Genomic DNA, 27287 nt, shown 5'->3' with positions numbered 1-27287 from the left:
CCAGCCTTTTCTCTCTGCTGAGAGACTGAAAAATCTGTTGATGTTACAGTATCGTTGGTTTCCATCAGTCCCTATTTCTTGTGGCACAATTTAGAAATTAATCTATTGTCCTGAAGCAATCAGAGAAATTGTCTACCATCCGTTGACCTGGGGTTTAATGCCTGTGTTGATTCTCCAGGCAAAGAATTTGTTCCTACAGAGCACTTCTGAGAGGTTCTTTGACCCATTTTGTCTTCCTTCCTTAGTCACACTCAATCCTTCCCTCCATGCACTATGTTAAACCTGTTGTTGCATTTTTAGTCATATGCAGATTGTTCAGGTGCGGCACTGGAGTTCATGAGTTTGTAAAGAAAGCATTATCAAGCACAACACATTAAGACATTGTGTCTCCATCATCAGGGGAATTGCTTAAAGTCTGCCCAAATCTATTTATTTTTGACTAAAGACAAGTTGAGGAGAGCCTTTCAGATCCAAAGTCCATCAACTCTTCCCCAGGGCAGCCTGGTTCACCTTAAGATCCAGGTGGGATTGCTTTATAAATACTCTGGGTGAAAGGCTCATAGGTCCCTGAGAATCATTCTCAGTTCTGGTGAGGAGTTGGCCATGCATGCTGGACAATAAATTGAGTGTTTGATGCATATACTTGTGGATGATCTCCTGGATAAATTGAAGGCAAGTTTTAAGCCAAAAATCCTGGAATTTGCTATGACCGATGGATAAGTTCAGGATAAAACTCGTCTAGGGGGATATGAAAGTCTTTGAATTAGATGTGGCAATTTTGTCTGATTTTTACCCAAGGCTAGATCCTGAAAAACGACTTACTGGTAATTGTTCTGAATCAGCTTCTCTACAAACAGGGAGGAAAGTGAAGGAAGTTATGGAATTTGTAGGCTTTGTGAGGAGTACAGTTCCTACTTCCATAGCAGCAGCACAAAGACTACAAAGACTCACAAAGACACAAAGACTACAATTCCCATAAGCTCCTTCACTTTCCTTCCTCTTTAGAGAATAGCTCTGCTTCTGTGGTGCTTCAGAACAAGGTAAAACAACTTCATTTTTTTCTCCCCCTTCCCCACATGTCCTGCTTCTCAGCCTGGTCTCCCCCCACCTCATCAAGCAGCTGTTGTTAGAAGCCAAGGAGGCCTTACAGCAGGTTCTCAATCAGTACTACACATACCACTGATGGTACTCTGGGCAATGTTGAGTGGTATGCACAGCACCTGTTGCCCAGCAGCAAAACTGCAAGAGGAGCTTCCAATGGTGGTAGGAGGCTCAACCTGACAGGCAGCGTGCCAATGCACAGTTTTTGCACATTTTGGAAAGCCCTCTCTGCCTCCCTGCCTCTTATCACCATTGGAAGCCCCCATGATTGTCTCCAAGCCTGGAAGTAACTGGAAATGACATCATCGCAGTTACCTCCAGTGGTACTTCCATGGAGAGCAGTGGAGCAAATGGTATGTTGGGGGAGCAACATTGGGAAACACTGCCTTAACAGCACTGACCCATCTATAAGCTGACCCAGGTTTTTAGGGTCAATTCTAAGGTGTACTTTTGACTTATACACGAGTATATATGGTAAATGTTGCTTCTGATAGTGCTACCAACTCACTCCCAAATGGCACAGCTTCCTATTGTAACCTAAACAGCAGCTGGATATGCTAAAATCAGCTGGTGTTGCTTTTCCCAGCATGGAGGTTAGAATTATCTCCGGGCAATGTCTGCAGATCAAGCTGCAGAAGCTAGTTAATCGGTTTGTGACCCGGGTATGGCAGCTGCCCCTTGAAAAGTGCCACATGCAAAGCTGCGTACTACATAAAAGCAGGGTCCCAGTGGCCCAGCCCTATGCACATTTGTACAGTACACATCAGGTCTTTTGACTCTGCTAAATGTGCTCAAGTGGAGGCAGGGCCTGTCACTGCGATCCCACACTCCACCACACCTCTCCACTTTTTGTGTCTCTGGATGGCTGCTCTGAAGGGAGTGACTGTTGCTGATTAATCCCTTTAAGGCCGCATGGCCAACTTCAAGAATGTGCCTGCTCTGTGACTGACTTTAGTTAACTTGGCTGATAAATTTCATCAGCCTAACCGCAAGGACAACCTGCATTTTACTACTTAGTGTGAGCAGAGCACGGGAACCCAAATGAGAGCTTAGACACCCAGGGCTGTTTAAAAAAAGTGACTGCAAACTTCTTAAAATGCATTGAGGTAGAAAAACAAACAGACAGACACAGGGAAGGGGAAGATTATTTCCAAAAGGATTAAAAGGTCAAAGGGCCTTGTGCAGAAAAGCAAACCCAAATCCATTCAAAGCCCTGAGCACATAATCAACCAAACATCCCTATCTGAGGACTAATTTCAGGCCTTGTGGAGAAAGGACCTTGGAAAGGGTTTGGCTTCAGGACAGAACGTTCCATGCCCCACCAAGAAACATTGAAGGCTGTTCTATTTCTGTGTCCCCTGATTCCGCTTGCCAGTCTGCACAATTTGTGACCCACCAAACCACACGTAGCCCAGTAGCTATTTATTGCGGCCTGCAATGTGTGACCCACCACCATCCCCTTTGTATCCCTAGGCAAGCAGCAAAAGTGGAATGCTTACCTGGGCCCCAAAGAAAGCTGCTCTCCTCTCTCTACATTCAAAAGAGTTCATGCTGCACCCCATGTCACTTCTGTCCTAGAGTTTCAAGGGCTGTTTCCCTGCGCCATTGTGCCAGTACCTGTGTGTGAATGACTGCATTTGCATTCATTTTGTAAGTGAAGCTAGAGCCTAGACTTCTCAAGTGGTAGGAGACAGGTTGTGCATACCACTGGATGTGTGTTGAACAGAATGTGTGAACAGCTTTACACTGCCATATTGTGTGTGAATTGCCCCAGGTTCCTTTCTTAGAAGACACTTTGGCTATCAGCACCCAACTCTCAGTCCTCTCTTGCATCAGTTGCTCTGTTACGAGGCAGGGAGTGCCACAGATCCCACTGATAAAAAGCATTGCAAACAAATCGCAATATTATGGGTGGGTGCCACCTGATTTCTACTCCATTGCCAGTTTTCAGCTATGATATTTTAGAGCAAAGCACCACCTTGTGGCCTAATGAATGCAGCAGGATTTGAATAACACCTGGGAGTTTCTTGTGTTAGCTGCAGCTCTGTAGCTGTTAGCTGTAACTGTAGCACTGCAGCTTATTCCCAGAACCAACCATTGACCATACTGTGGTGTAATGCAAATGGCAAAAGAATAGGCCTTCCCACTTCCAAGATCCCGGAAGCTGTGGGGCATGCAGCCTTCCCACCCCATTTGCAAGCTGCTTGTAGAAGAAGATTGTGTAGTGTAACCATGGATAGTAATATACTTGGACCTGAACTAGGGAGATCTCATTCAACTGAGTAATGAACCTTTCTGGGTAACTTTGGATGTCAGAGTGGTGTAGCAGTTGCATTGTTAGATTAGTAGCTTATTTTCTGGTCTAAACATCTGCATTTGTGCCAATTCTGTTTTGGTATGATTTCTTAGAAAGGCAACAGCTATTCTTTTAGGAATATCAACAAGGACAACAATTACGACTAATTTATATTTGCATGTATACCATGAGTATTTGGGGTCTGCACATAACACAGAATTTTGATCTGCAGGATTAACTGGTGTTCTTTTGAGGGTGGTGCAAGCCCTGCCACTGAGAGAAGATGGACTGCCTGCACCACAGGGCCACAGGCCACCCTCTTCTCCTGCTTTCCATGGGGCAGAACCACAACATTGCTTTCTATGGCAGGCAGGTGAGGAGGGTGGTGCAGAGGGTGAGAAGTGTAACTCTTGCACCCTCCCTTGATGCGAGAAAGTTTTTCAAGATTGGGAAGGAAATGGAAACAGGGTGTGGCCACCTTGCTGAAGCTAAGCAGATTTATGTCTGGGGAGGGTCTGAATGGGAGACCTCTTGTAAAGTCCATGTTGAGTTCCATAATGGAAGAGAAGCAGGACTGCACGAGGCATTGGAAGACTGCCAATCTGACTGTTATCTGGTGTGCTCCCTGGGGCATTTGGTGGGCCGCTGTGAGATACAGGAAGCTGGACTAGATGGGCCTATGGCCTGATCCAGTGGGGCTGTTCTTATGTTCTTATGTTAAGACTCATGAAGTTACAGTTTAATCCCTGGCCTTCAAGGTGCACGGGAGGGAATGTTTGCCCCCATTGTATTATATAATGAATACATTTTCTGCGCCTTAAACATTGGCTTGAACCTGTAATAATAAGGAACTGCTTCAGGACAAAATCACTCTGTATATCATGGTCAAACATTGCCACTTTCTGTATCCCTGAGAGAGCCTCTGTGCCTATAGCCTATATTGCATTCACCAGGTGCAATAGCTTTCTCCAGCATCTGTTGAACGTCTACCTGTCATGCAGATATTAAATGCCCGAGAGCCCTAACCATACCACTGGAAGTGTCAGTCATCTTTGGTTCATGCATCTAAGGCAAATGAGATTTTTTCTCCTTATCACACACCACATTTCCGCATCCTCCACATGATGGTTGGGAACATGGCTGGACTGATCAGTAGCTAAATCATTCTCTTGTTGTATGGTCCTGGAGGAATGCAGGGCATATTCAGAGATAACACTCAGGAATGTATGTGTGGGATGAAACATCCTCACTGGCAAGCAAACAAAATATGATATCTGGATTTTTGAAAGACAGAGCTGATATCTTCATCAAAACAGAGTCCTTTATCACCACCTTGACATGAGATGAACATAGTATCTGATATGCCTGAGAGCTTTTTCTTTTTTCTTTTTTAACCTTTCCACAGATTCAATAAGTGGCTAAGCAGTAGAGTAACCAACATTTTTCTGACAGGGCTGCCATACCTTTAACAAGCCGTGTTACAAGCAGGAATTCAGCAGATGCAGTAAGTATAGTGATGGGGAAAGCATCCTCTGCAGAATTTCTTCTCAAGGATTTGTTAAAGATGCAGGAGTCCACCTGTCATTTTAAAAAAATAAACCACACCAATCTAAGAGCCCAATCCTGTACTCGACGGCACGGCCAAAAGCACGTTCGTGGGGCTCACCGCCAGGCTCCCGCCCGTGCTAACCCAGCGCCGGCCAGTACTGGGCTAGCGCAGGGCAGTCACCCAGGTTCTGCGGCTCGGCGGTCTCCCGCACCACCTGGCTGCGAAACGGCAGGTGGGGACGGGGTGGGGAGGAGGTGTCCCAGGGAAGGGGAGGCCGGCGGGGGTGGAAAGAGGGCGGTTGGGAGGAGGATCCACAGAGCTTCGCTCCACAGGATCCAGGGTGCTCGTCGGCGGTAAAGTGAGTAGCCCCATTGCAGGGCTGCTTACCTTACTCAGGGGAAGGGGACATAAGAACATATAAGAACAGCCCCACTGGATCAGGCCATAGGCCCATCTAGTCCAGCTTCCTGTATCTCACAGCGGCCCACCAAATGCCCCAAGGAGCACACCAGATAACAAGAGACCTCATCCTGGTGCCCTCCCCTGCATCTGGCCTTCTGACATAGCCCATTTCTAAAATCAGGAGGTTGCGCATACACATCATGGCTTGTACCCCGTAAAGGGGATGACCATCCCTTTCTCCCAAGGTGCCTCCCGTGGTAGCGAGGGAGGCGCTGGATTCGGCGGCGGCCCTCCTCAGTGCAGCTCAGGATTGGGCTGTAACTTGATAGGAAAAGTCCTGGCTTTAGTGATGCATTTGCTAATAACTATGTGGTAGTTGGACTTGTACATTCTCTTGACATATTTTTAGGGGAATCAGTCATGGCAGTGAAAAACCAGAGCTGTTATACAAACTATCAAAATATAGTTATGTGCTGCCAAAAATGTTTTTGGTGCAGCTAGAGTAACTATTAGTCCAATCCTAACCAACCTTCCAGCACCAATGTAACCATGCCAACAGGGTGCACTCTGCATTCTGCGATGGGGGAGCAGTCATGGAGTCCTCCACAAGTAAGGGGAATGTAAGTTCCCTTACCTCAGGGCTGCATCGGTGCTGGAAAGTTGGTTAGCATTGAGTTGTAAAAAACTAACTAAGGGATCAGTCTTATCCAACTTTCCAGTGCAGGTGCAGCCCTGCAAAAAAAAGAGTTGACAATACTCCTTATGTGTAATTCATTGTTTCCCAAATTGTTAAAATATGGAACACATAACTATTACATTCAAAATCACGCACGCACGCTTCTGAAAATTATTTTTAATAATCTCCCAAAACATTTAGTTGACACCTTCCTTGCAACCTGAGCATAGCTGGGTTAATATTTCTCCCAGCATCCCACCCTCACCTTTGCTTAATCATTTGGGGTGCAGGGATGCTTCTGGGATTTCCCTATATTTATAGCATAGGCTACTTCAAAGATCTCTGGTGTGATCTTCCACCCTTCCTCCCTCCCCCCAGACAACAGTATTAAGTAATGGCATATTACTTATAATGTATATAAATTATAAATATACATATACTTATATGTATATAAATACATATAATGGCAGGAAGAAAGGGGACTGATGTTGCTTTGCAGGGACCTCCCCACTCCACCAGCTCTAGACTGGTGGATACATTCAACATGGTGGCTAAAATTTTCAAGTCATACTTCAGCCCCTTTTGCGAGATGCCAGTGTGGGAATGAATGACTAATGTAATGCTCAGGCAGGAGGAGCTTGGTGGTCAACAGTGCAGAAGAGGTACCTCTGAAACACTGATTCCAATACTTCCACTGATGTCAGTATAGCTGTTTACCTGTAAATAGGTTCTGAATTATTACAGCAGTGCCCTGTCTGAGTTTTTGGGCTTTGCCTCGTCAAATGTTTGTGATCTACCAGGCTCGTAATTGTTGTTTGTTTTGTGTTTCTTTGACCAATCTCTTAAACTTCTTAACATTTAGAGTGCTGTAACGAGCTCCTTGTCTGCTGTAGGGCTGCCAGTTTTACAACCGACCTCACTAGCCTAATCTGCAGGGATTAGCAGGTAATAACATTTCTCTCCTGCTAATCCCTGCCTATGGAGCTGCTAGACTGCTGCCAGATGCATTGCGCAGCTCTGTACAACACTTCTGCTTCCTGCTATTGCTTTTTTAAATGATGTCACTGAACTGTGTTTGGTGGTTCTAGTGTTGCAAACCACCATGTGCATTTTCTGTAAAGTTTACAAGTTTTTTTTTTTTTTAAAGGATACATGAATAATTTCCTTGATCATTTGGTCAACAATTTAGAATGGCCCCAAAGTGCTGTTTGCAACAGCGGCATGTGGTGGTGGTGGTAATAAATAAATAAATATTTTATGTGGGTGGGTGATTTTTTTTTTAACTTGGGTCAAACAACCCTGAAGACAAGAGGAAAGTATCCCCTTCCATTGTGTTATGATCCCAACCCATATCAATGTACAATGTGATTGCTTTTTGGAAGGATATGGGCACCCAATCCAATACTACCCTACTGTCAGCACTGCAACTGCAGCACTGGCGATGGGTGTCACAAATGTACCATAAAGCACATTGGTGCCACCCAATGAGTAAGCTGCGCTGACAGGAAAGCTTGTGCTGCCCTGAGTGCCATAGCAGGAGCCAGGCAGAGAGAAGGTAAGTGTTGAGTGGTGCAGGGAAGTGGGAAGGGAGGAAGGAGGTCATGGGAGAGGCGTTTCTGAGTGATGGAGGGCCAAGAGAAGGTGGGACAGGGGAGGGACAGGCCTAGGGGGATGGGACCGGTGGAGTCTTCCTCATCTGAATCCCATCCCCCATGTTGGGCTCAAAAGCCCGTCATGGGGCTTATCGAGTCTGCGCCAGCCCCATTGAGCAGGCTGGTTTAACCTGGGGTAAGGGGACCCTTACCCAGAGGTCCAGTCTGCTTGGATCAGCACAGGATCTGGCAGTAGCCATTTGGAGCCACCGCTCCTGTGCTGGATAGGATTGGGCCCTTAAGCACCTCACACCAAAATCATAACCAAGTTTCCAACTCTGACATAGCTCTGCCAATGGTGCATCCTGTAGTTGGGGGGCAGTCACGGTAAGGGAATGTTTCTTTCCTTACTTCACAGTTGCATTGCCCTTACCTCAGTGCTGGAAAGTTGGTTAGGATTGTGCCCTTATTATACAGAGACATGTTTGTAGTTTGTGGAGACATCTTCTGTAGTTTGACCTTACTAGGAGAAATATGTCTCCTGGGATTTATGCAAAACACCTAGATCACTCATTGATATTTTGCCTATCATCATTTACCAATGAACAGAATTCTAAGCTATTGCATAGAATTTCTATCCTTTGCCTGTAACATTACTACAAATGTATATTCATTCTATAGTTCACCCACTGTGGCTTTCCCCAAATAATCCTGAAAATTGTCATTTGTACTGAGAGTGCTGAGATTCCTCATTAGAAATCCCAGACCTCTTCACAGAATGAACATCTTTAGAATTCCCTGGGCAGAACCACCCAGTTTAACTCTGTCATGTAGATAGATCTCCAAAAGGGCCAGCCTTAGGCTTCAGTCCTAGGCACACTTACCTGGGTGTAAATTTTATGGAATACGATGGGGCTTTCTTCTGAGTAAACATACACAGGATCATGCTGTTTGTCCTTCAATCTGTATTGCTGAAATATCTGCATTTTTCTTGCTCATATATTTTTCTTAGAGCTGTTAACACATTATATAGGACAGTTACCTCCTTAACATAAAATGTGAGCTACCCCTATTAATTTATTTACATTGTTCATCTGTCTGGTCTTAACTGATGCTCAATGCAATATAAGAGTAAGGGGAAGCTGCTTTGAGAACTGGAAATGTGTGGCACTGAGCCACACTCAGCTCATATAGGGAAATGCCCTGTTTACCTCCTTGCTATAAAAGGGAAACCGCCACAGAGGCTTTGACCACGTACTCTGAAGTAGCCCAACTGAGCACAAGCATGAGCGAAAGGAGTTGAACCTCATTTTGTCAGAGTCTGATCAATATTGCAAGGTGCATGTAAGGAAAATGGGATGTGGAATGTTGGCCCTCTGGCCTTGGGTGAATGCCCAAATTCAGCAAACTAGCTTCCCCCCTCTTGCTTTCAGTGGAAGACCCAGCTGGCCACATGCTGCAGAAACATTGTAATTCCAAAGTGCCTCCGCCTTCAGGTTGTCAGTTTGAATCACCTTCTCAAGCCTGCCTACCTTTTGAAAACTGGGCTGAACGCCCCCAAACTAGATTTGTGCAGTGCTTACCCTTTAAAAGCTCATCCCCTTTCAAGCACACTGCTGTAATTAGCTGTCAAACCCCTTCAGATGTTTGATGTGGCTTGTAACAAAGAAGAAAGGGGGGAAACTAGTTCAAAGCTCCACTAATCCTGGGATCCTCACTGAGGTGTCTCCCTCAGACAATAGGTGTGAGGAGCTTCAATGAAGGGCCAATTGATACAGAGGCCTGGTCTCTGCCTCCCCCCTCTTGAAGTAATGATTCTTCTCATTATGGTAATACAAATGTCTGCTAACTTGAGGGGACGAAAGAAAGAATGAGCGAGTTTAAAAATTCATACATGTTATCTCAAGCCTTTCAAGGCAAGATCTCAAAGAAAGATGGAGAAGCTCTATAATTCAAAAGAGTCCCAGAGATACCACAGGAAACTCCAAGAGCTGACTAGCACAGAAGTCACTGCACAGAACTTAGATTTGGACCACAGATAAAACTAGCAAGTGCTCCTAATTCTGAGGGGGGGGGGGTTGTATGACCATTTGTGTTTTGCAAAGCCAGATAGCTAATCTGCACACACTCCCAGTCAGGAATCAGTGCAGGTCAGGTTTCAGGGGTAAAGGGAAGATTCCCTGCCCCATACCATAACAGTATTCTCAAGCATAGCAAGCACACCACCCTTGCTTGACCCAGGTAGGATTGGACTAGCCGTTACACAGCCATCTACGATTTTGCAGCTTAAAATGATACCTTCTATATAGCTCCATGAAGTAGCGACGAGATGAAGTAAGACCATGTTCTCTTCTGCTATATGGTGCTGTGGTTTCCTGGCTGGAATTAAGGAATGACTCTGTAAAATAAACACAATCACAGGCAGCTATAGCAAATCATACTAAGCCTGCATAAAACCACCTACATTCCATCTCAATACAAACTGCAGCCCTTGGGATTCTTCCATCGTGCCCAAATTTCTCTTTTCCCTCCCACAGTTCAGTGTTTTGCTTGATGTTCAGCCTAAAGAATAATTCTGGAATACTTGAAAACTTGCTCACTACTTTGTGATTTTTTTTTTTTGTTGGTCCTGATAAAGGCTTTTGGATTTCTCTGTTAAGCAAAGGATATTTGATCGCCTTAACATATCCTTTAAGGTTGCAATTCTATACACACACTCACCTTGGAATGTCCCATTGAACACGGTGGGGCTTCCTTCTGAATAGACATGTATAGTCTTGTGCTGGAAATGAATTAATTTAAAATTGAATACCTATTTTCTCAGTCAGTGACATGACCATGCTAAATATTTATCAACAAAGCATTCAATGATACCTGTTTGACTGGTAGAATGCCACCTCATTTGATCTGGGACTTGGTCTGTGTTGCTGTATTACTGTAGGCATCCAGTCTTCTCCCTAATCTGCTAGTTTCACATATGTCAGGCATTCTTAATTTCAAACAAGCAATCCTGGATGTGTTTATCTCACATAACCACATATGGTGAGCACAATGTTTCGACTATAGATGAGGAATGCATCATTGGTAAGGAACCTTCTCTTAATGGACCACCTCCTTTTGTGGCACCCATACAGTTAGATACAGTGATATAAAATGTATAAGCTTTTTTGATGTGCATACAGTTTGCAAGCTTCTCCAGGATTAAGGATCCTATCCTATCTAGCAAGAAGAAGAATGTTAAAGGGTTTAGTTTCCAGAAAGAGTTTTGTCAGTACATTCTCCCTATCTCCTCTTCTTTCATTTAAAAAAAAATTAAAAAGTAGGGATGCCAGGAAAATAATTAACTAGATGCCAAACATTCTTTTAAACCAGGGGTCTCCAAAGCCTGGCCCAGGGGCCAGATGTGGCCTGCAGCAAGCCTCTTTCCGGCCCACAGCCAACCTCTTGTCCCCTGAAAGCCTCTGGCTCGCTCAACTGAACATGACCAGAACTGTGCTCTGATTGTGTCTGGAGGGTGTTCTGAGGGCCAGAGAGGTTGAATGAATGAGCTCATTCATTCATTTATTCACTCATCTAAGTTCCATCTCAAATTTATTTATTTAAATTTTATATTTAAATTTTTTCCTGACCCTCCACACCATGCCAGATATTTGATGCGGCCCTCTGGCCAAAAAGTTTGGAGACCCCTGTTTTAAACGATCAACAGAAAAACTGTATAAGAAGATTCATAAATTCTGGAAACAAATCAGGGATGATGGAACTAGGAAGGAGATGTTAAGGGAAACCACCAAAGAGAAGGGACATTTGGCTGGGCCAACCGGTTTTCTTCAAATAACTATGTCCTTTATCATCAATACGAGTTACAGCAAAGATAAAAATAAAATTGAGCTCTGAGAAAACGGAGCTTCCTATTCATTCATCCTGTGTTGAACTTGGATATGTGCTCCTACCCATATGCAAGGGTCAACTTTCAACACATGCTGGGAACAACTCAAACACTAAATACATGCAGAAAACTGAATCCTAAGATTGACACTGGGAAATCTTTCTTTTGCATAGATACAATAAAGCAATGAGGAAAATGTCATTAGTTTAATGGTTGCAGGTAGGGCTACTGAGAAGAACATGGGAGCAGGGGGGGGGAAAGCTGACAACTTTTTAACAACTATTACAGTGGTAATAGATACTGAATTCCAGCTTACCATAATGTGCTGGCTTTTAAAGCAGAAACAAAGTGGAGTGATTATGCAAAAAGTATAAAGTCAAACTGGTCTTCAAGAATGAACTGAACTGATAATAACGGGCAACCCAATCCTAACCAGTGCTGGTGCAGTGGGGCTGCACAGCCCACGTTGTATCCAATCCTGAGATTGAGCAGGCTGGAGGTCTCCTCAGGGTAAGAAACATTTGTTCCCTTACCCCAGCTTGCTCAATGGGGCTACTCAGATCTGTGCCAGAGAAATTGCTGGTGCAAGGCTGAGAAGACCCGTGTAGGTCTTTTAGGCCCGGGAGGGAAAAATAGGATTCCATGTAGGTTAGTACCACCGACCCCACCCCCCTCCCAGGCATGAACTGTCCCTGTATTGCTGATGCTAGCTACATGTGCATGTGGAGAGTGAGAGATAATGAGAACACCAAGGAAGTTTATGACAAAAGCAAGATTTTAAACCTGGTCTTCCCACAATCCCATGCATTTTGGGTAAGTATTGTTGATGTGTGAGATGAAATGCATTGTTTTGAATTGCAGATGCACTTCTTGGGCAAGGAGGAAACCACAGAAGCAATCTCCTAAAACAACAGCTTGGCACAAATATCATCATTAAGTTGCAGACTTGACAAGGTCAAACATACTTATATGTGAAACAGAACACTGAGGAAGGAGGAGACACTGTGCTGCACACCAGCCAGATGCAACCTGCCATCTCTGCCCTGCTGTCAATGTAAGATTACATTGTCACATTGTTTCTGCATCAGTCAAAGCCATCAACCAATCATTTTGAGTGTGTTCATTCCAGGTGTCTAAAATAAAAAGGTGCTGCTCTTCAACTGATTGACAGCCGCAGGGTGAACTATAACAAAGAGCTAGAGGAATGACTTCTACTAGTCAGGAGTATATTACTTGATGAGACAGATGCCATGGGAATAACTCAAGAAGCCAAGAACATAAGATGCCAAGAACATAAGGAAAGTCCTGCTGGTTCAGGCCAAAGGCCCATCTAGTCCAGCTTCCTGTATCTCACAGTGGCCCACCAGATGCCCCAGGGAGCACACAAGACGACAAGGTACCTGCATCCTCCTGTCACTCCCTTGCACTTGGCATTCTGAGGTAGCCTACTTCTAAAACCAGGAGATTGCACATACCCATCACAGTTTGTAACCTGTGATGGACTTTTCTTCCAGAAATCTGTCCAATCTCTTTCTAAAGATATCTAGGTCAGTCCACATCACCACATTCTGTGGCAAGGAATTCCACAGACTAAGTACACGCTGGGTAAAGAAATATTTACCTTTTGTCTGTTCTAACTGTCCCAATGCTCCATTTTAGTGGATGTTCCCCAGTTCTGGTGTTGTATGAGAGGGAAAAGAACACTCCATCCATCCCCTGCATAACTCCTCTTGGGCTCAATGTGACTTACTTCCAAGTAAAGCTGCATGGGACCAGGCTGTGTGGGAGGGCCTAACAGCCAAGAGAAGCACCAGACTGTGGCCTGCACACCCTGGATGCCAGAATAGGCCCTGTGGCACTCACTGGGACGTCCTCCCAGGTGCATTTGCCCAGGAGGCTTCTGAGAAAGGCAGTGCCACTCTTTGGGCCAGAGACTCTGGCTTCAATCCTATACACATTTCCCTAGGAGTAAGCACCAGTGAACACAATAGGACTTGTTTCCGAGTAGAAGTACATAGGATTGTGCTGTATGTTCCAACAGGCTGGCTGCTGTTGCTCACCCAGTTGCTGCACATCAACCACTGATGGCAAAAGCTGCTGCACTGGGGAGAAGCGTCCCACCCCTACCCGGAGGAATTCTTCCCCTGCTGGAGTTCAGGGCGGCGGAGCGCCCCCTGCTGGCGGACAGCCGGAGGCGCCCTCGGGGCCGTGGCTTCCCTGAAGGTCTGCGCCCGCCCGCCCGCCGGGTCTGTATTTACTTTCCTGCGCGAGCGACCCGGACCCTGCTTGCCAGACGGCGTCTGCTTCGCTCCAGCTCGCAGCGATTTCCTTTTCAGCCGGCCCTTATCTCGCTCCGCACGTTGCCTCTGGGTGACTAATCGCACAATAACATTGTCTCCGGATGAAATCAAGCCGGGGCTGCGGGCTCGGCGCTGGAGGGGCGGTATAAAAGGCAGCCACCGGGAGGCAGCCCGGCCACAAGCGCTCAGCGAGCCCGCAGCGCCAGGCCGCCCTCCTCACTGGTGCCTAGCTGCTTGCAGAGTCCTCGCGTCCGGAGAGCCAGCGCTACTAGCTGCAACCTCCCGGGGGAGCATCAAGGGATAACTGCACAGCCTTGGAGTCGGAGGATGGAGTCCACGAGCCTGATCCTTTCCCTGCTCTTCGTGATCCACCAGGGAGCCCGGCAGGCAGGTGAGCAGAAGGGACCCGCCGCCTTCTCCTCTCGCGGCGATGCCACCCCCGACCCACATTCCCGAGCACGCCTGCCCAGGGCAGGACGGCTCTTTGCTGGCAGGTGGCAGCGGGGGGACTCCGATGCTGCAGCCCTCGCAAGTAACCACCACCCCTGCCGCCCTCCTGCAAAGACCCGGTGGCAGTTCAGCCATTTCTGCCCAACGTTGCAGATACCCAACAGGACACTGTGGGCCCGGCAAAAATCTACCCAGATTGGTGGGCTCTAACAGATCCAGATCAGCTCCCCCCATTTGCACGGGCTTGTAGCAGCTTTCAGAGAGGCTGGCTGGATGGGTCTGCGCTCTTCCAAGTGCCGCGTCTCCTGGGGAAGGGACGAGGGGCTGCGCTCCCCCTTTTCACCTCTAAGTGGACTCGGCTATCCCCAGGCGCTGACCTGGAGTCCGCCTGCCAACTGCCAAGAGCCCAGTTTGATGCCCAGTCCTATTAAACCGAGCTCTGCGCAGGGTCTGGCTGTCAAGGGGCATCCAACGCTGGCAAGGGTGAGAGCGCAATCCTATGCGTCTCTATTTAGAAGTGAGTTCAGTTGTCTTACTCTCAGGAAAGTGTGCATAGGATTGCAGCCTTATAGCCCAAGCCTAGCCTTGTCTACTCAGAAGTAAGTTCAATTATAGCCAATGGGACTGACTCTCAGGTGTGTGCGCAATTCTGTCCACGCTCACCTGGCAGTAGATCCCATTGAACTGAATGGGAGTTACTTCTGTGCAGACGTGCATGGAGTGGGCTGTTACACCCCGCTCCTCTGCATGTCTACTCAGAAGTAAGTTCCACTGAGTTCAATGGGGCTTACTCCCAGGAAAGTTTGTATAGGATTGCAGCCTAACAGCCCAATCCTATACATGTCTACTCAGAAGTAAGTCCCATTATGTCTAATGGGTCTTACTCCCAGGAAAGTGTGCATAGGATTGCAGCCTAAAGCCGGGCTCTCCCTGCTCCGATTTGGATCCGGATTGGCATCAAGAGTCCCTTTAAACGCCTGGCTGAGGAAGGAGGGCTGGGCTGCTGCAAGAGTCGTGGCGGCTCTCCTTTGATTGCTGCGTCCCGCGTCCTCCCTTCCAGCCAGCAGCCCATCATAGTGAAGCGCCTCTCAACGCCCTTCTCTTTTGCCACCTCCAGCTGCTTCGGATGCTGGGCTCAGCGGCTCCCGGAAAGCCGACAAGCAGCCCTCGGGCGCCCCCTGGCCGCTGCGCAGGGCCAAGCGCTGCTCTTGCTGGTCCATGATGGATAAGGAGTGCGTCTATTTCTGCCACCTGGACATCATCTGGATCAACACACCGGAGTGAGTGTCTCCCTAATGGGAATGCTCTTTGGTTGCCTTAGGGTTGTAAGATAATGAGCCTTGGGTTCCTCTCTTAAGGCAGCATCAGTCAGGTGCTAGGACCAGTGTCAGTGGGGCCTAAAGGAGTATAATGGGAAGCCTAAGCGCATCTGAGACTTGTCTCCACCGTAGATAGTCCCTGGCCAAGAAAGTGGCATTATCAGCTAAATGCATGAAACATGCACAGTAACACATGCATTGATGCACATGTGCATGCATATACACAGATTTGTAGCTTCCCATGGGACTAATGTGGTGTTTGGCACTTGTTTTACACCTTTTTTCATGGTATGGAAGCATCATTGTCAGCTCAAGTCTGCATGTTTATCCCGGTGTAAGTGCCACTGACTCCAAGGTGACTTCTTCCTAAAACACTATGCATTGGATTTCCACCTTAATCACTGTGGTTGTAATCCTTGAAGTCAGCTGGAGTGTAGCACCCTTAACTGTGTGCAGGATTGCAGCCTGAGATGCTAGTGGAAGAGATGGCTTTCGAGTGAGGACATCAGAACTATGGCTTTCTCCCAAGGCACCCAAAGTTAATAAGACTTATTAATTAGACTTGGAAGTTAATAAGACTACAATCCTAAGCATACTAGCTCGGAAGCACCTTCCAAGCCTCACTGATTTCAGTGAGCCTTCAATATATGTACTTGCTACCACCTCAGTTACCCAGATCCTAAACACACTTACATGAACACAAATTCTCTTGGAAATCATACTTGTTTAAAAAGTTCATATTGTGTTGCTTAACATGGTAATGCTAAAGCCAGCTTAAGGGAGTGGGGGAGGGGGTTACGCTTATTTACTTATTTGGGACTGTTTCAATAACAGTAGTCTGTCTTAGCATTTTAACCCATTTTTGCCCAGCCCACAGGTGTACACATTTGGTCTCTGTTGCGTATATGCAACATCGGGCAGAAATGGCGTAAGATGCTTGAGAATTGTCGCCAATACAAAATCATGTTTTGTACATTCTGTTAAGATAAAGACAGTCCCTTAAGTCTTTCTGTGAACTTTTTTGCAAGTTCTGTATAATGGGTGGGAGGAACATGGTTAATCATTGTACTTTTATGAATTAGCAAAGAGAACCCACTAACGCTGCAATCAGTGTTGTGCAGTTAAAAACTTCCTTGATAACGTGTGCTGAAATGTAGTTTAAAAACCCTCATCAGGCATGAGCATAATACAACATTAAAAATGCTTGGGATGGCTGGGGGAGGGGATGGCTAAATGCACATTGGTGGTACAAACTTGCTTGAGCTTGGTATTAAGACAGACCTCAATGGGTGCTGATGAACTTGTACATTGAGTTCTTCATAGCAAGAGGCTCCTGTACATTTACACAGAGGCAAATCAGCATAGCTTGTCACCAAGTATACACTTGACAAGGAGGTATAGCCAGTAGTGGTTCTCTGAAAAAGGTACTTGCTTTTGCATTGCATGGATTAGCTGTACCATTAATCGTCTTGCAAATGTATGATTGGTTTAAGATTATAAACCAAAGAGAAAAAGGCAATCTTTACTCAAGTACTGAGTCATTTAAATAAGAGCACCTGAACTTTTGAAGTGAAACTGACATTGTTGATTGTTTCTTGGCAGGCGGACTGTGCCATATGGACTTGGAGGTCCCTCCCGAATCAGGCGATCGCTGGAAGACTCAACTCATGAGAACCTTCACGGCTCTCAGAACAGATGCCAGTGTGCTAATCTAAAAGACAAGAAGTGTATCAACTTCTGCCAGATTGGGAAAGACTACTGGTATGTTCTGTTATGCTAAGTGTAATCATGAATGGAATATTGGAATCTGATACGCTTAACTCAATGCCTTTCATATGATTGGAGGGACTTGACACCCCATGGCCCAATACACTTGCTCTGATATCAGAGCTGAAATGAAAGCTGGTGGTGGTGGTGGGGGGCATGCACTGCATCCTGTGGTGGAGAGGCAGTCACAGAGGCCTCCTCAAGATATGGGAACATTTGCCCACTTACCTCGGGACTGCATTGTGGCTGCACCGGTCCTGAAAAGTTGGATAGGATTGGACCGTGTGTGTGCGTGAGAGAGAGAGTAAAAAGGATCAAAGGGCCTAGATTCTGCCTCAAACACTAATTCTTTAGCAAAAAAAAGTTGGACTTGTACCACAACCCACTTGATTTATCTTCACTATGATACTCACTGGGTGATTTTTTTAAAAAAATCAGTCCATTGATTTTGGTTTAATATACTGCCTTATTGTTGCTGCCTCGAGGCAGCTAACAATTTGAAACCATTATAGATGTAACATATATTAAAACTGGTTTTTTCTACATAAGCAAGACAAGAGAGAAGCAAAGCAATAGAGCCACAACACAGCAGTACAGCCATACCGCCCCTCCCCAAGTTAACCTGAGAGAGAGTGATCCATCTGTTCACTTGTCATGAGGATAAAATGGAAGGAGGGAGCCACATGCACCACCCTGAACTACTTGGAGGAAGGATTGGATAAAAATAGTACAGTATGTCAAAATAATGTAAAGGGGACTGCAAGCAAGTTCTCATAGCCACCGTGCCTCTCTTTACCTTCTTCATGAAAATAGGTTGCAGTCCACAATGCAGAAGGGATGGAAACCTCTTCATCAAGATGGAGATTGCAAAGGGCTGGGACTGAAATGTGCATTCAGGCAACTGACTAACGCCAAGAAAACAAGAAGGTGGGTAGGGTCTCTGCAGCCTGTGGAAAAAGGCTGATTGCTAGGAGTGTCTGTGCAATCAAGTCACAGTGTGTTAAAAGTTAGTCAAAACTTCTGATTTCAGTTTCATCACAAATGAAATTACAGCACAGACTGTTTGTATCTTTTCAGCAATGCAAGTGTGAGGCACTGGGAACTGTCACAGCCTGGGATTAGGTTCTTGGGTAGCATAGAGTTGCAGCCAATTGAATTTCTTTAGAGTGGACAACTTTTTGCTCAAACAGTGTCCCACTGATGACTATATTTGGTGCTTCGGAGGAATTTTCCCACAGATGACACTGGCAGTAACCCACTTCCCATCCTGTGTTTTATTTTCACTGTCTCTGCAGCACACCCAGAATTTACCTGCATGTGTCATGCTGAGCATCTCAGGAGGGGGTCATTATTTCTGAGGCCAGCCCAACCAAGACGCCAACTGGTCACTTCAGGCAGCAGGCCGAGGGGAGCACCCATCTCTAGTTATCTGTTTGCTGCCCATTTCTGCTCCTGCTCCCTGAATTGGAAAAGGAAGAGGGGAGCAGAGAGGAATTGGAAATGTAGAGGGAAGAAGAGTGCTGAGAGAATAGGAGGAGCAGAGGCTGGCACATGATCTGGTCGGGGGGGGGGGGGCAGCATTTGGCATGCTGCCTCAGGAGGTCTTGGGCCAGCCATGATTATTTTAATAGTAGGCAATACCCTTTGTAGTAAGTTTTTGTGCATATTCTTCATCTTACTGGGCTACGTACTGGGCTTGGTTCTATTGGACACTAAGCTTCTTCTGGAGAGAGAGCATTCCTATGGAATTCCCATAATCCATGGAATCTGGACTGTATTTGATGGCACTGGAATTTCACTTCCTGCACAGAAGAAAACACATGGCATAAGCAATAGAACTCTAATGTTTCTGATCAGATTGGCTTTATCAAAAGGGGGCTATGAAGTAGTTTAGTTGAAAAGGTTGCTTCTTTTTGTTTTGATTGCTGCATTGATGTGCCTTTTAACAGCACCCTGATGTGCAAAAATTGAGGGCCCTATCTTATCCAACTTTCCCGTGCTGATGCAGCTTGTGTGCTGCATCCTGTGGTGGGGGGTAGTCACGAAAACCCACCTCAAAGTAAGGGAATATTTCTTTCCTTTCCCCTGGGCTGCATTGTGGCTGCATCCATGCTAGAAAGTTGGATAGGACTGGGTAGTGAAGCTTTCGTTGCACCAAGAGAAGATGGCAGCTCTGTGCAATTATATTGGATCAATCTGGGTAGGTGTTGGAATATGGAAACTTATAAGTTTCCTATAATTTCTCAATGGGCAGAGTAGAAAGTTCACACAATTGCAAGTGCATGAACCGAGTAACTTGGATTGCAAGTGACTTCACATTTCACATCCCTGAGATTGTGGATTAATTACACAACTACATAGGAATAAATGGATTAGAATGCATGGTGTCTGCCTTTGCATTATATCTGTGTTTTGTTTTTTTTTGGTCTACACACTTCATATTTTATTATTTCCTATCTTTGCAGGATGAATGCCATTGGGAACAGTATCAAAGTTTCCTTTAATATTGCCAGACTGAGGAGTAGGCTGCAGAAGCGAAAGCAGCTGAAGCATAACAGAACATATGAAAAGCAAAACATTTGGGAAAGCCTGAAGACAACATCTTAGTGGAAAGATCACCAACTGTAATCCTCAAGTCATCATGAATTGCTGACAAGGCATTGCTGCAGCTCTGTTTTGACTTCTTAACATTCCGCTCTAGGAAAAGATCAAGGAGAGTTGTTCTAGATATTAACTCTCTGAAGGTAAAGAAGGACTCCAAATAAATCTTCCATTCAGACAGATGACCAAGAAGTTAATTGCTGCTGTCCTGGAATTCAGTGGGACAGGTTGGATCAAAGAACATTTCTTTCAACCAACTTTTTTGTGAGTTGTCAGATGAGGAAGGGACGTATTTGGACCCTGATTCTGAAGAAAGGATAACTCTGAGGCAATATTTTCATTTGGTTTGGCAGACGTCCGAAGGAGGAAGAGAAAGACAGAAAGAGGTCTCAAAACACAATGCATGCTGCATTGTGATCAAGAAGATCCAAAATGGAGAGCTCCAGGCTTGAGAAAAAGAAACTTCTGTGTTTTGACTTTTCAATTATGTGCAAAATAAGTGTGCAAAATGATCAGGACATTCTTCTTAACAGGTCTACCTCGTGTGTTGTATGTTGCACTCTTGCTAAAATATTGTTACACTACTTTGTGGCCTTTAAGCATCAGCTGCAACCTCTTGTTTTTAATAGTTTGTTAAAGCCTGTTGCTAACCACTTAGTTCTTTTTAAATCTTCAAGTAGTGGATCAGGATTGCCTGCACTGTCAATGCCAAAAAGGCAAAGAACCTAACAGACCCATCCTATTTGCTGCACAATTTATTGGGAAGTAGGTTGCGTTGAATTCCAATGGGACACACTTTATAGAAGCGTACTTAAGTTGGAAATGTAAACATAAAGGTTTCTGCACAAATGCGTCAAGAAATTGTATTGACACAATGCAGGAGAAGGTTAAAGTAAACTTTGGATAAACAGATCTCATTACACTCGTGCCCTAATAAGAGGTTGTGCTCAATAGCCCTGACCCCTAAACCCAAAAAATGGCAGGCCGGATATTTCCTACATTCCTTGTTTTTAAAAAGGTAAAAAGTGGCTGAAAAACATGGCAAATATTGTGTGAAGGCTCATAGCCATGAATTTAACCATATGACTGAATATGGCCTATCTAGATGGTATTTTGTATGATGGGCTTATTTTTTATCTATATGTGTATCTATTCTATTTATATTTGCAAAATTCATTATATTTACCATGTTGAATATTTGTTGAATCAGGCCATATTGGTCTATGCATGTCTTACATATTTCTGTATGAAATTGGGGGAATTGCCTTATGCCTGTAAAGGTGATCATATTAGAAATAAATATTTTCAACTACTGCTTTGGTCTTTTTTTATGTAGGCAATTTGGTTTCATACCTTAGACAATATAGTAAATTAGAAGATGGGTAGTCCAATCCTAAGGCATCTTTATGCTGCCAGGACTAGCTTTCCGGCAGTGTAAGGTACTTTATGGAGGCTGCAAATACAACACGCTGCCAGGTGTAGCTGAGCCACTACTGCAAATGGCAGAGATGTGGCCCACCAGTGGATGCATCATGCCCACTGCTGCTGGAAAGTCAGTGGGGGGGGGGGGCAGAGCGAGGCAGGAAAGGGACAGAATGTGGTGGGGATGGGAGAGACTGGGAGGAGATGGAATGGAACTGGGGGGAACAAGGGAAGGAAGTGGGCAGTGTTGGCAGAGATACCACTGATACCCTATCCACCTTTCAGTCCTCAATCTGCCCTCCCTGGTCCACTCAGACTTGCACCAGAGAAAAGAAGGGTGGTTTAAAAATGTAAAAGATAAATAAATCTTGCAAGATTTGTTTGTCACCAGACATGGCTGCAGCTCAGATGCAGGGTGCATGAGTGAAAGATTCGAATTCCGAGAACCTTTATTGGCATACAAAGAGTGAAAGATTCAAGTTTGATATTATGAGACCACCCAACATCAGGTCAGCGCAGTGATTTTCAACCGGTATGCCATGACATATTAGTGTGCTGTAAATGGTCTGCAGGTGTACTGTGGGAGTTTGGGGGAGGGTCATTGAGGATTTGAGTCCCCTACCAGCAGCACAGTATGCCATGTCAATAGTAAAAAGAAATTGATGGAGTGCTTTGACCGTTTTAGCCAGTGTGCTGTGAGATGAAAAAGTTGGGTTAATGTCTTATCGTCATCTAAGCACAACACTCCATTTTCTGCCTGTTCACATGATGGGCACATGGCCAGCTCATTCCTCTTACACTGGCAACCTGGCTAAGGCTCCCAGCAACCACCTGGCTATGTGGGTAAGCCCTTTATGGTGACCTTCCCTGGGACCTACTGGGGAAAGGGAGAGCAGGGTCATCTCCCAAGGACAGGACAATACTCGTGTTATGTTTCATTTCTTTTTATTGTTACAGTATGTATAAGTTTTATTGCACTGCATCCATGGGAGAGTAGCATTTGTAACTGAAACATGCAACTCTTTCTTCGCAGCATGGTGGTTGTGCAATTGCAAGCTATCCAACATACACCCAAGTCACAGATGCCAGTGCAGTCTGGCAGCACCAGTTGGTTTGCTGTGTGCCATGGAATTTGCAAAGTCACAAGGACATGGGTGGGAGAAGTAGATCAGTGACTGGACTGGAGATGACAGGGCTCCACTGCTTGCTTTGGTGAGGCTGTATACTTCTTGGTGTCCTCACCTGCCCAATCTTGTCTGATCTCAGAAGCTAAGCAGGGTCAGGCCTGGTTAGTACTTGGATGGGAGACCACCTGGGAATACCGGGTGCTGTAGGCTTATACCATAGTCTTTCGAGTCTGAAGGTTGCCAACCAACCTCACCTATGGGACAGCAGCCTGCAGAGGGTAAAGGAGAAAGGGGGAGATCCAGAGCAGTGGTAGTATGGCATTGACAAAAGCAACAGCCTTCTCTCCTGGCTTGGAGACACAGAGTAGAGGAAGCAAGGCATTGACAACAGCATTCTCACCTGACTTGGGGGGGATCCTTGCCTGTGGGACAGCAGCCTGCAGAGGGCAAGGGAGGAAGACACAGAGCAGAGGCAACAAGGCAATCCCACCTGTCTCTCCCTGCCTTAGGAGCACAATCCTATGCTTGCCTTCCTTGAGGTAGGCCCCACAGGATTCAGTGAGACTACTCTCAGGGAAGTGTGCATAAGTTTGCAGTCTGGGAGGGAGTTAGGCAGCACTGATGAGGAATGGGAGACGCCTGTGTTCAGGCAGGGACTGCCTGTGGGAAGTTGTGGGCATGAATGCCAGAGTCCTTAGCTAGCCTTCCTGTGGGGCTGCAACAGTGCTGTGAGGAAGACCCCTGTGTAGCTCCCCACACTGCTCCTGCACGACTAAGGATTGTGGTGAGTGTGTGGAATCCCCTCCCCTACTTGTGTGAAGTTGCTGTGAGGGATAAGAGAGATATGAGAAGACAAGTGTTCGCAATCTCTCTCAGCTCGTGCCCTGTGTTTTGTGCAGGATGATGGGTATTGGTGCAAAGTTATACCCCTGCTAATTGGGTAAGAGGCACTTTTTCAAGTGGGTGCTCCTTTTTTTAGCAGGGGGAGAGTAACTGGCCCACCTCACCCCAGCACTGTCTGTTCTAGTGGCTGTCTGCTGCTGTTCTTTTGCATCTTTTTAGATTGTGAGCCCTTTTGGGACAGGGAGCCATTTAGTTATTTGATTTTTCTCTGTAAACTGCTTTGTGAACTTTTAGTTGAAAAGCAGTATATAAATAATAATAATAATAAGAAGAAGAAGAAGTCTGGTTGTTGGTGCAGAATGGAGTGTTTGTGTGCCAAAGTCCCCCTTTGTGAAAGGAGGGTGTTATAGCTTCGTGCTCTGAGAGTGTGGGTGCCAGGGCTGGGCTTATTTGGTGGGGTGGGTGTGGCTTGACTGGCTGCCAGGGTTACACTGTGTCCTGTGCTCCATGGGGTGGAGGTGGTTTAGGAGGTTGAAGGGTGTTGTGCTTTTTTGGTGCTAGTAATGTGTGCATGGCCCCCATAGGACTAATCTATGCCTGGTCTGTGGCTGGTGAAGCAATTTTCTGCAGAAAGGGGTTTTGTCTGCCTTGCAGTGCTAGGACAGGATTTGTTGCTGCTGTGCCTGTGGTGCTCTACCCATGACACACCCAGGAAACTCCCATGGAACACCCAGTGCCAACAGAATAATGCTGGTGGTCGGTTTGTGTCAGCGCAGGGTTTTAGTAGAAGCTGTCTTCTGCTGGCAGAGCTCTAGTGACGCTGGTGGAGCACGTTTTGCGCCAGTGTTTCCCATGGACAAGACTGGGCCATATATCTTTTGTGGGAAGTGGTACCAAAATATAAGCATGCAACTAGGGTAGCAGAAAGACTTGAGTCATCCTGATACTAAAAGAGAACTTGTCGCATAAAATGTAAACCAACTGCAATGCAGGTATCGGTCTTTACACTTTCATCTGGCTACTTGTGTAGATAGGGTTTACACCTCTATCAGGTGTGGAAAAAACTCAGTAAACTCTTCCTTTCTCTAGTAGCCGACCTCAGTTGTAAGCAAACAAACACTTTGATCTTAAGAAAAAAAACAGTGTGAGGCTTATGTGTACATGCATAACGTATTTACCATGGTTTTGAGGGTAAATTCTAGTTGTCAGTCATTACATAGACAAGGCACATAGGAGAACCCCCTGAGCTTTTGCATGCAAGTCAACTACAAAAAAGAATCTTTTTTGACTGACTGTGCAGACACAGTTGCTATTTCTAGACTATTAGACAGCAGTGCTGCTGAGAAGGGTGTGGCAGTTACTGCAAATGGGAGTTTATTTATTAAAGTATTTTTATCCCTGGACCCTCTAGGCAGCTGCAAGCATCAAGTTAAAAACAATCATAGCCTAAAAATAATAAAAACCACAACCAACTAAAGAATTAGCAGCAGCCAGGGATCCCAGGACATGACCTAAGGGCATGTGACACATACGTCTTGCAAAAGCTAAGCAGGTCTACAGCATAATCCTCTACATGTTTACTCAGAAGTAAGGCCCATTTTGTTTGCTGCAGCTTACGCACTGGTAAGTGTGCGTAGGACTGCAGCCCTAGTCACTGCCTAGATGGGTGGTCACCTGGGAACCCCCATGGATGCAGCCTTGGGTTTCATGACAGAAGGAAGGTGTACATGTAACAAGCAACTGTCAGGAATAAAACCCTCAACTGCTTCAGTCCAAATGCCTCTTTTTAAATGCCACATCTTTGCTACCTGCTGAATGATGAGTAGCAGGAGGAGATTCTGCAAAGGAGAGATTACTACTGAGAAAGCTTTGCCCTGCATTCCCACTGACCTCTTTTCAGATGCTGGAGGAACAGATAGTAGGCTGTATTTTGTTGATCAAAGCACACTGGCAGGCTCACACAGAAAGTGGTATCCTTAAAATATTCTGGTTCCAGATTACTTGGGGCATTGAAAGTCAAGATCAGCAGCTTGAATTGGGCCCAGAAATGAATTGGTAGCCAATGATGTTGACACAGCAGCCGCCTAATATGCTTGGATAACAATCTGGCCACTGCATGGAAGTGTCTGGATATTTTTCAAATGGCCACCCACTACTAAAAGTGTTTCCGGGGCATGCTTTCAACACTTTAGTGAGAGTCAGATTTTTTTTTAATTCAAGTTAAGACATTCCTATCGTTGCATCTGCAGGCTGGGAAATGTCTTCCTTGACTACAAGGCGTTCCTAGCCAAGCATTTACATTGGGTGAGGTGCCTCAAGTCACCGGGCCCTGATGACATCCACCCAAGAGTTATTAAGGAATTGAAGAATGAAGTTGCTGATCTCTTGACTAAGATATGCAACTTGTCCCTCAAAACGGCCATGGTGCCAGAAGATTGGAGGATAGCAAATGTCACGCCTATCTTTAAAAAGGGAAAGAGGGGGGACCCGGGAAACTATAGGCCGGTCAGCCGAACATCTATACCGGGTAAGATGGTGGAATGCCTCATCAAAGATAGAATCTCAAAACACATAGACAAACAGGCCTTGCTGAGGGAGAATCAGCATGGCTTCTGTAAGGGTAAGTCTTGCCTCACAAACCTTTTAGAATTCTTTGAAAAGGTCAACAGGCATGTGGATGCGGGAGAACCCATGGACAATATATATCTGGACTTTCAGAAGGTGTTCGACACGGTCCCTCACCAAGGCTATTGAAAAAACTTCACAGTCAGGGAATTAGAGGGCAGGTCCTCTCCTAGATTGAGACCTGGTTGAAGACCAGGAAACAGAGAGTGGGTGTCAATGGGCAATTTTCACAATGGAGGGAGGTGAAAAGTGGTGTGCCCCAAGGATCTGTCCTGGGACCAGTGCTTTTCAACCTCTTCATAAATGACCTGGAGACAGGGGTGAGCAGTGAGGTGGCAAAGTTTGCAGATGACGCCAAACTTTTCCGAGTGGTGAAGACCAGAAGTGATTGTGAGGAGCTCCAGAAGGATCACTCCAAACTGGCAGAATGGGCAGCAAAATGGCAGATGCATTTCAATGTAAGTAAGTGTAAGGTCATGCACATTAGGGCAAAAAATCAAAACTTCACATATAGGCTAATGTGTTCTGAGCTGTCTGTGACAGATCAGGAGAGAGATCTTGGGGTGGTGGTGGATAGGTCGATGAAAGTGTCGACCCAATGTGCGGCAGCAGTAAAGAAGGCCAATTCTATGCTTGGGATCATTAGAAAAGGTATTGAGAACAAAATGACTAATATTATAATGCTGTTGTACAAATCGATGGTAAGGCCACACCTGGAGTATTGTGTCCAGTTCTGGTCGCCGCATCTCAAAAAGGACATAGTGGAAATGGAAAAGGTGCAAAAGAGAGTGACTAAGATGATTACTGGGCTGGGGCACCTTCCTTATGAGGAAAGGCTATGGCGTTTGGGCCTCTTCAGCCTAGAAAAGAGACGCCTGAAGAGGGACATGATTGAGAAATACAAAATTATGCATGGGAAGGATAAAGTGGATAGAGAGATGCTTTTTACATTCTCACATAACACCAGAACCAGGGACATCCACTAAAATTGAGTGTTGGGAGGGTTAGGACAGACAAAAGAAAATATTTCTTTACTCAGCGTGTGGTGGTTGGTCTGTGGAACTCCTTGCTGCAGGATGTGGTGACGACATCTGGCCTGGATGCCTTTAAAAGTGGATTGGACAAGTTTCTGGAGGAAAAATCCATTATGGGTTTGGTGGGCCTGGGGCATTTGGTGGGCCGCTGTGAGATACAGGAAGCTGGACTAGATGGGCCTATGGCCAGATTCAGTGGGGCTGTTCTTATGTTCTTATGCCTCAAATGAGCAGTCTATCTGGATTATGGCAAGGGGCTTGATTAAAGTAGAGAGGATGGTGTGAACCCCACTGTCT

The 27287-nt window shown here is 45.7% G+C and overlaps 1 protein-coding gene across 2 annotated transcripts; it reads left to right on the top strand.

The window, feature by feature from the left end:
* The first annotated feature begins 14023 nt into the window (after positions 1–14023).
* Positions 14024–21191, top strand: EDN1 (endothelin 1). Of its 2 annotated transcripts, XM_066625581.1 has the most exons (5): positions 14024–14193; positions 15370–15532; positions 17174–17332; positions 18152–18265; positions 19804–21191. In XM_066625581.1, the coding sequence occupies exons 1-5, from the start codon at positions 14130–14132 to the stop codon at positions 19943–19945; spliced, it is 642 nt and encodes a 213-aa protein (XP_066481678.1). In that variant the 5' UTR covers positions 14024–14129; the 3' UTR covers positions 19946–21191. The 2 variants fall into 2 exon arrangements, with proteins under 2 accessions (XP_066481678.1, XP_066481679.1); XM_066625582.1 differs by lacking the exon at positions 18152–18265.
* Positions 21192–27287: the final 6096 nt, after the last annotated feature.

Source organism: Tiliqua scincoides, chromosome 4, assembly GCF_035046505.1.
Source record: "Tiliqua scincoides isolate rTilSci1 chromosome 4, rTilSci1.hap2, whole genome shotgun sequence".
NCBI classification, from domain to species: domain Eukaryota; kingdom Metazoa; phylum Chordata; class Lepidosauria; order Squamata; family Scincidae; genus Tiliqua; species Tiliqua scincoides.
Note: the sequence above shows the minus strand (reverse complement) of the source record. Positions and strands in the feature narration are given on the sequence as shown.

Bases quoted from the DNA above. Each gene is read 5' to 3' on its own strand.
- EDN1 (XM_066625581.1), top strand. From the start codon at position 14,130: ATGGAGTCCACGAGCCTGATCCTTTCCCTGCTCTTCGTGATCCACCAG. The intron at 14,194-15,369 runs GTGAGCAGAAGG...TGCCACCTCCAG, and splicing joins CCAGGGAGCCCGGCAGGCAG to CTGCTTCGGATGCTGGGCTC. The intron at 15,533-17,173 runs GTGAGTGTCTCC...GTTTCTTGGCAG, and splicing joins ATCTGGATCAACACACCGGA to GCGGACTGTGCCATATGGAC.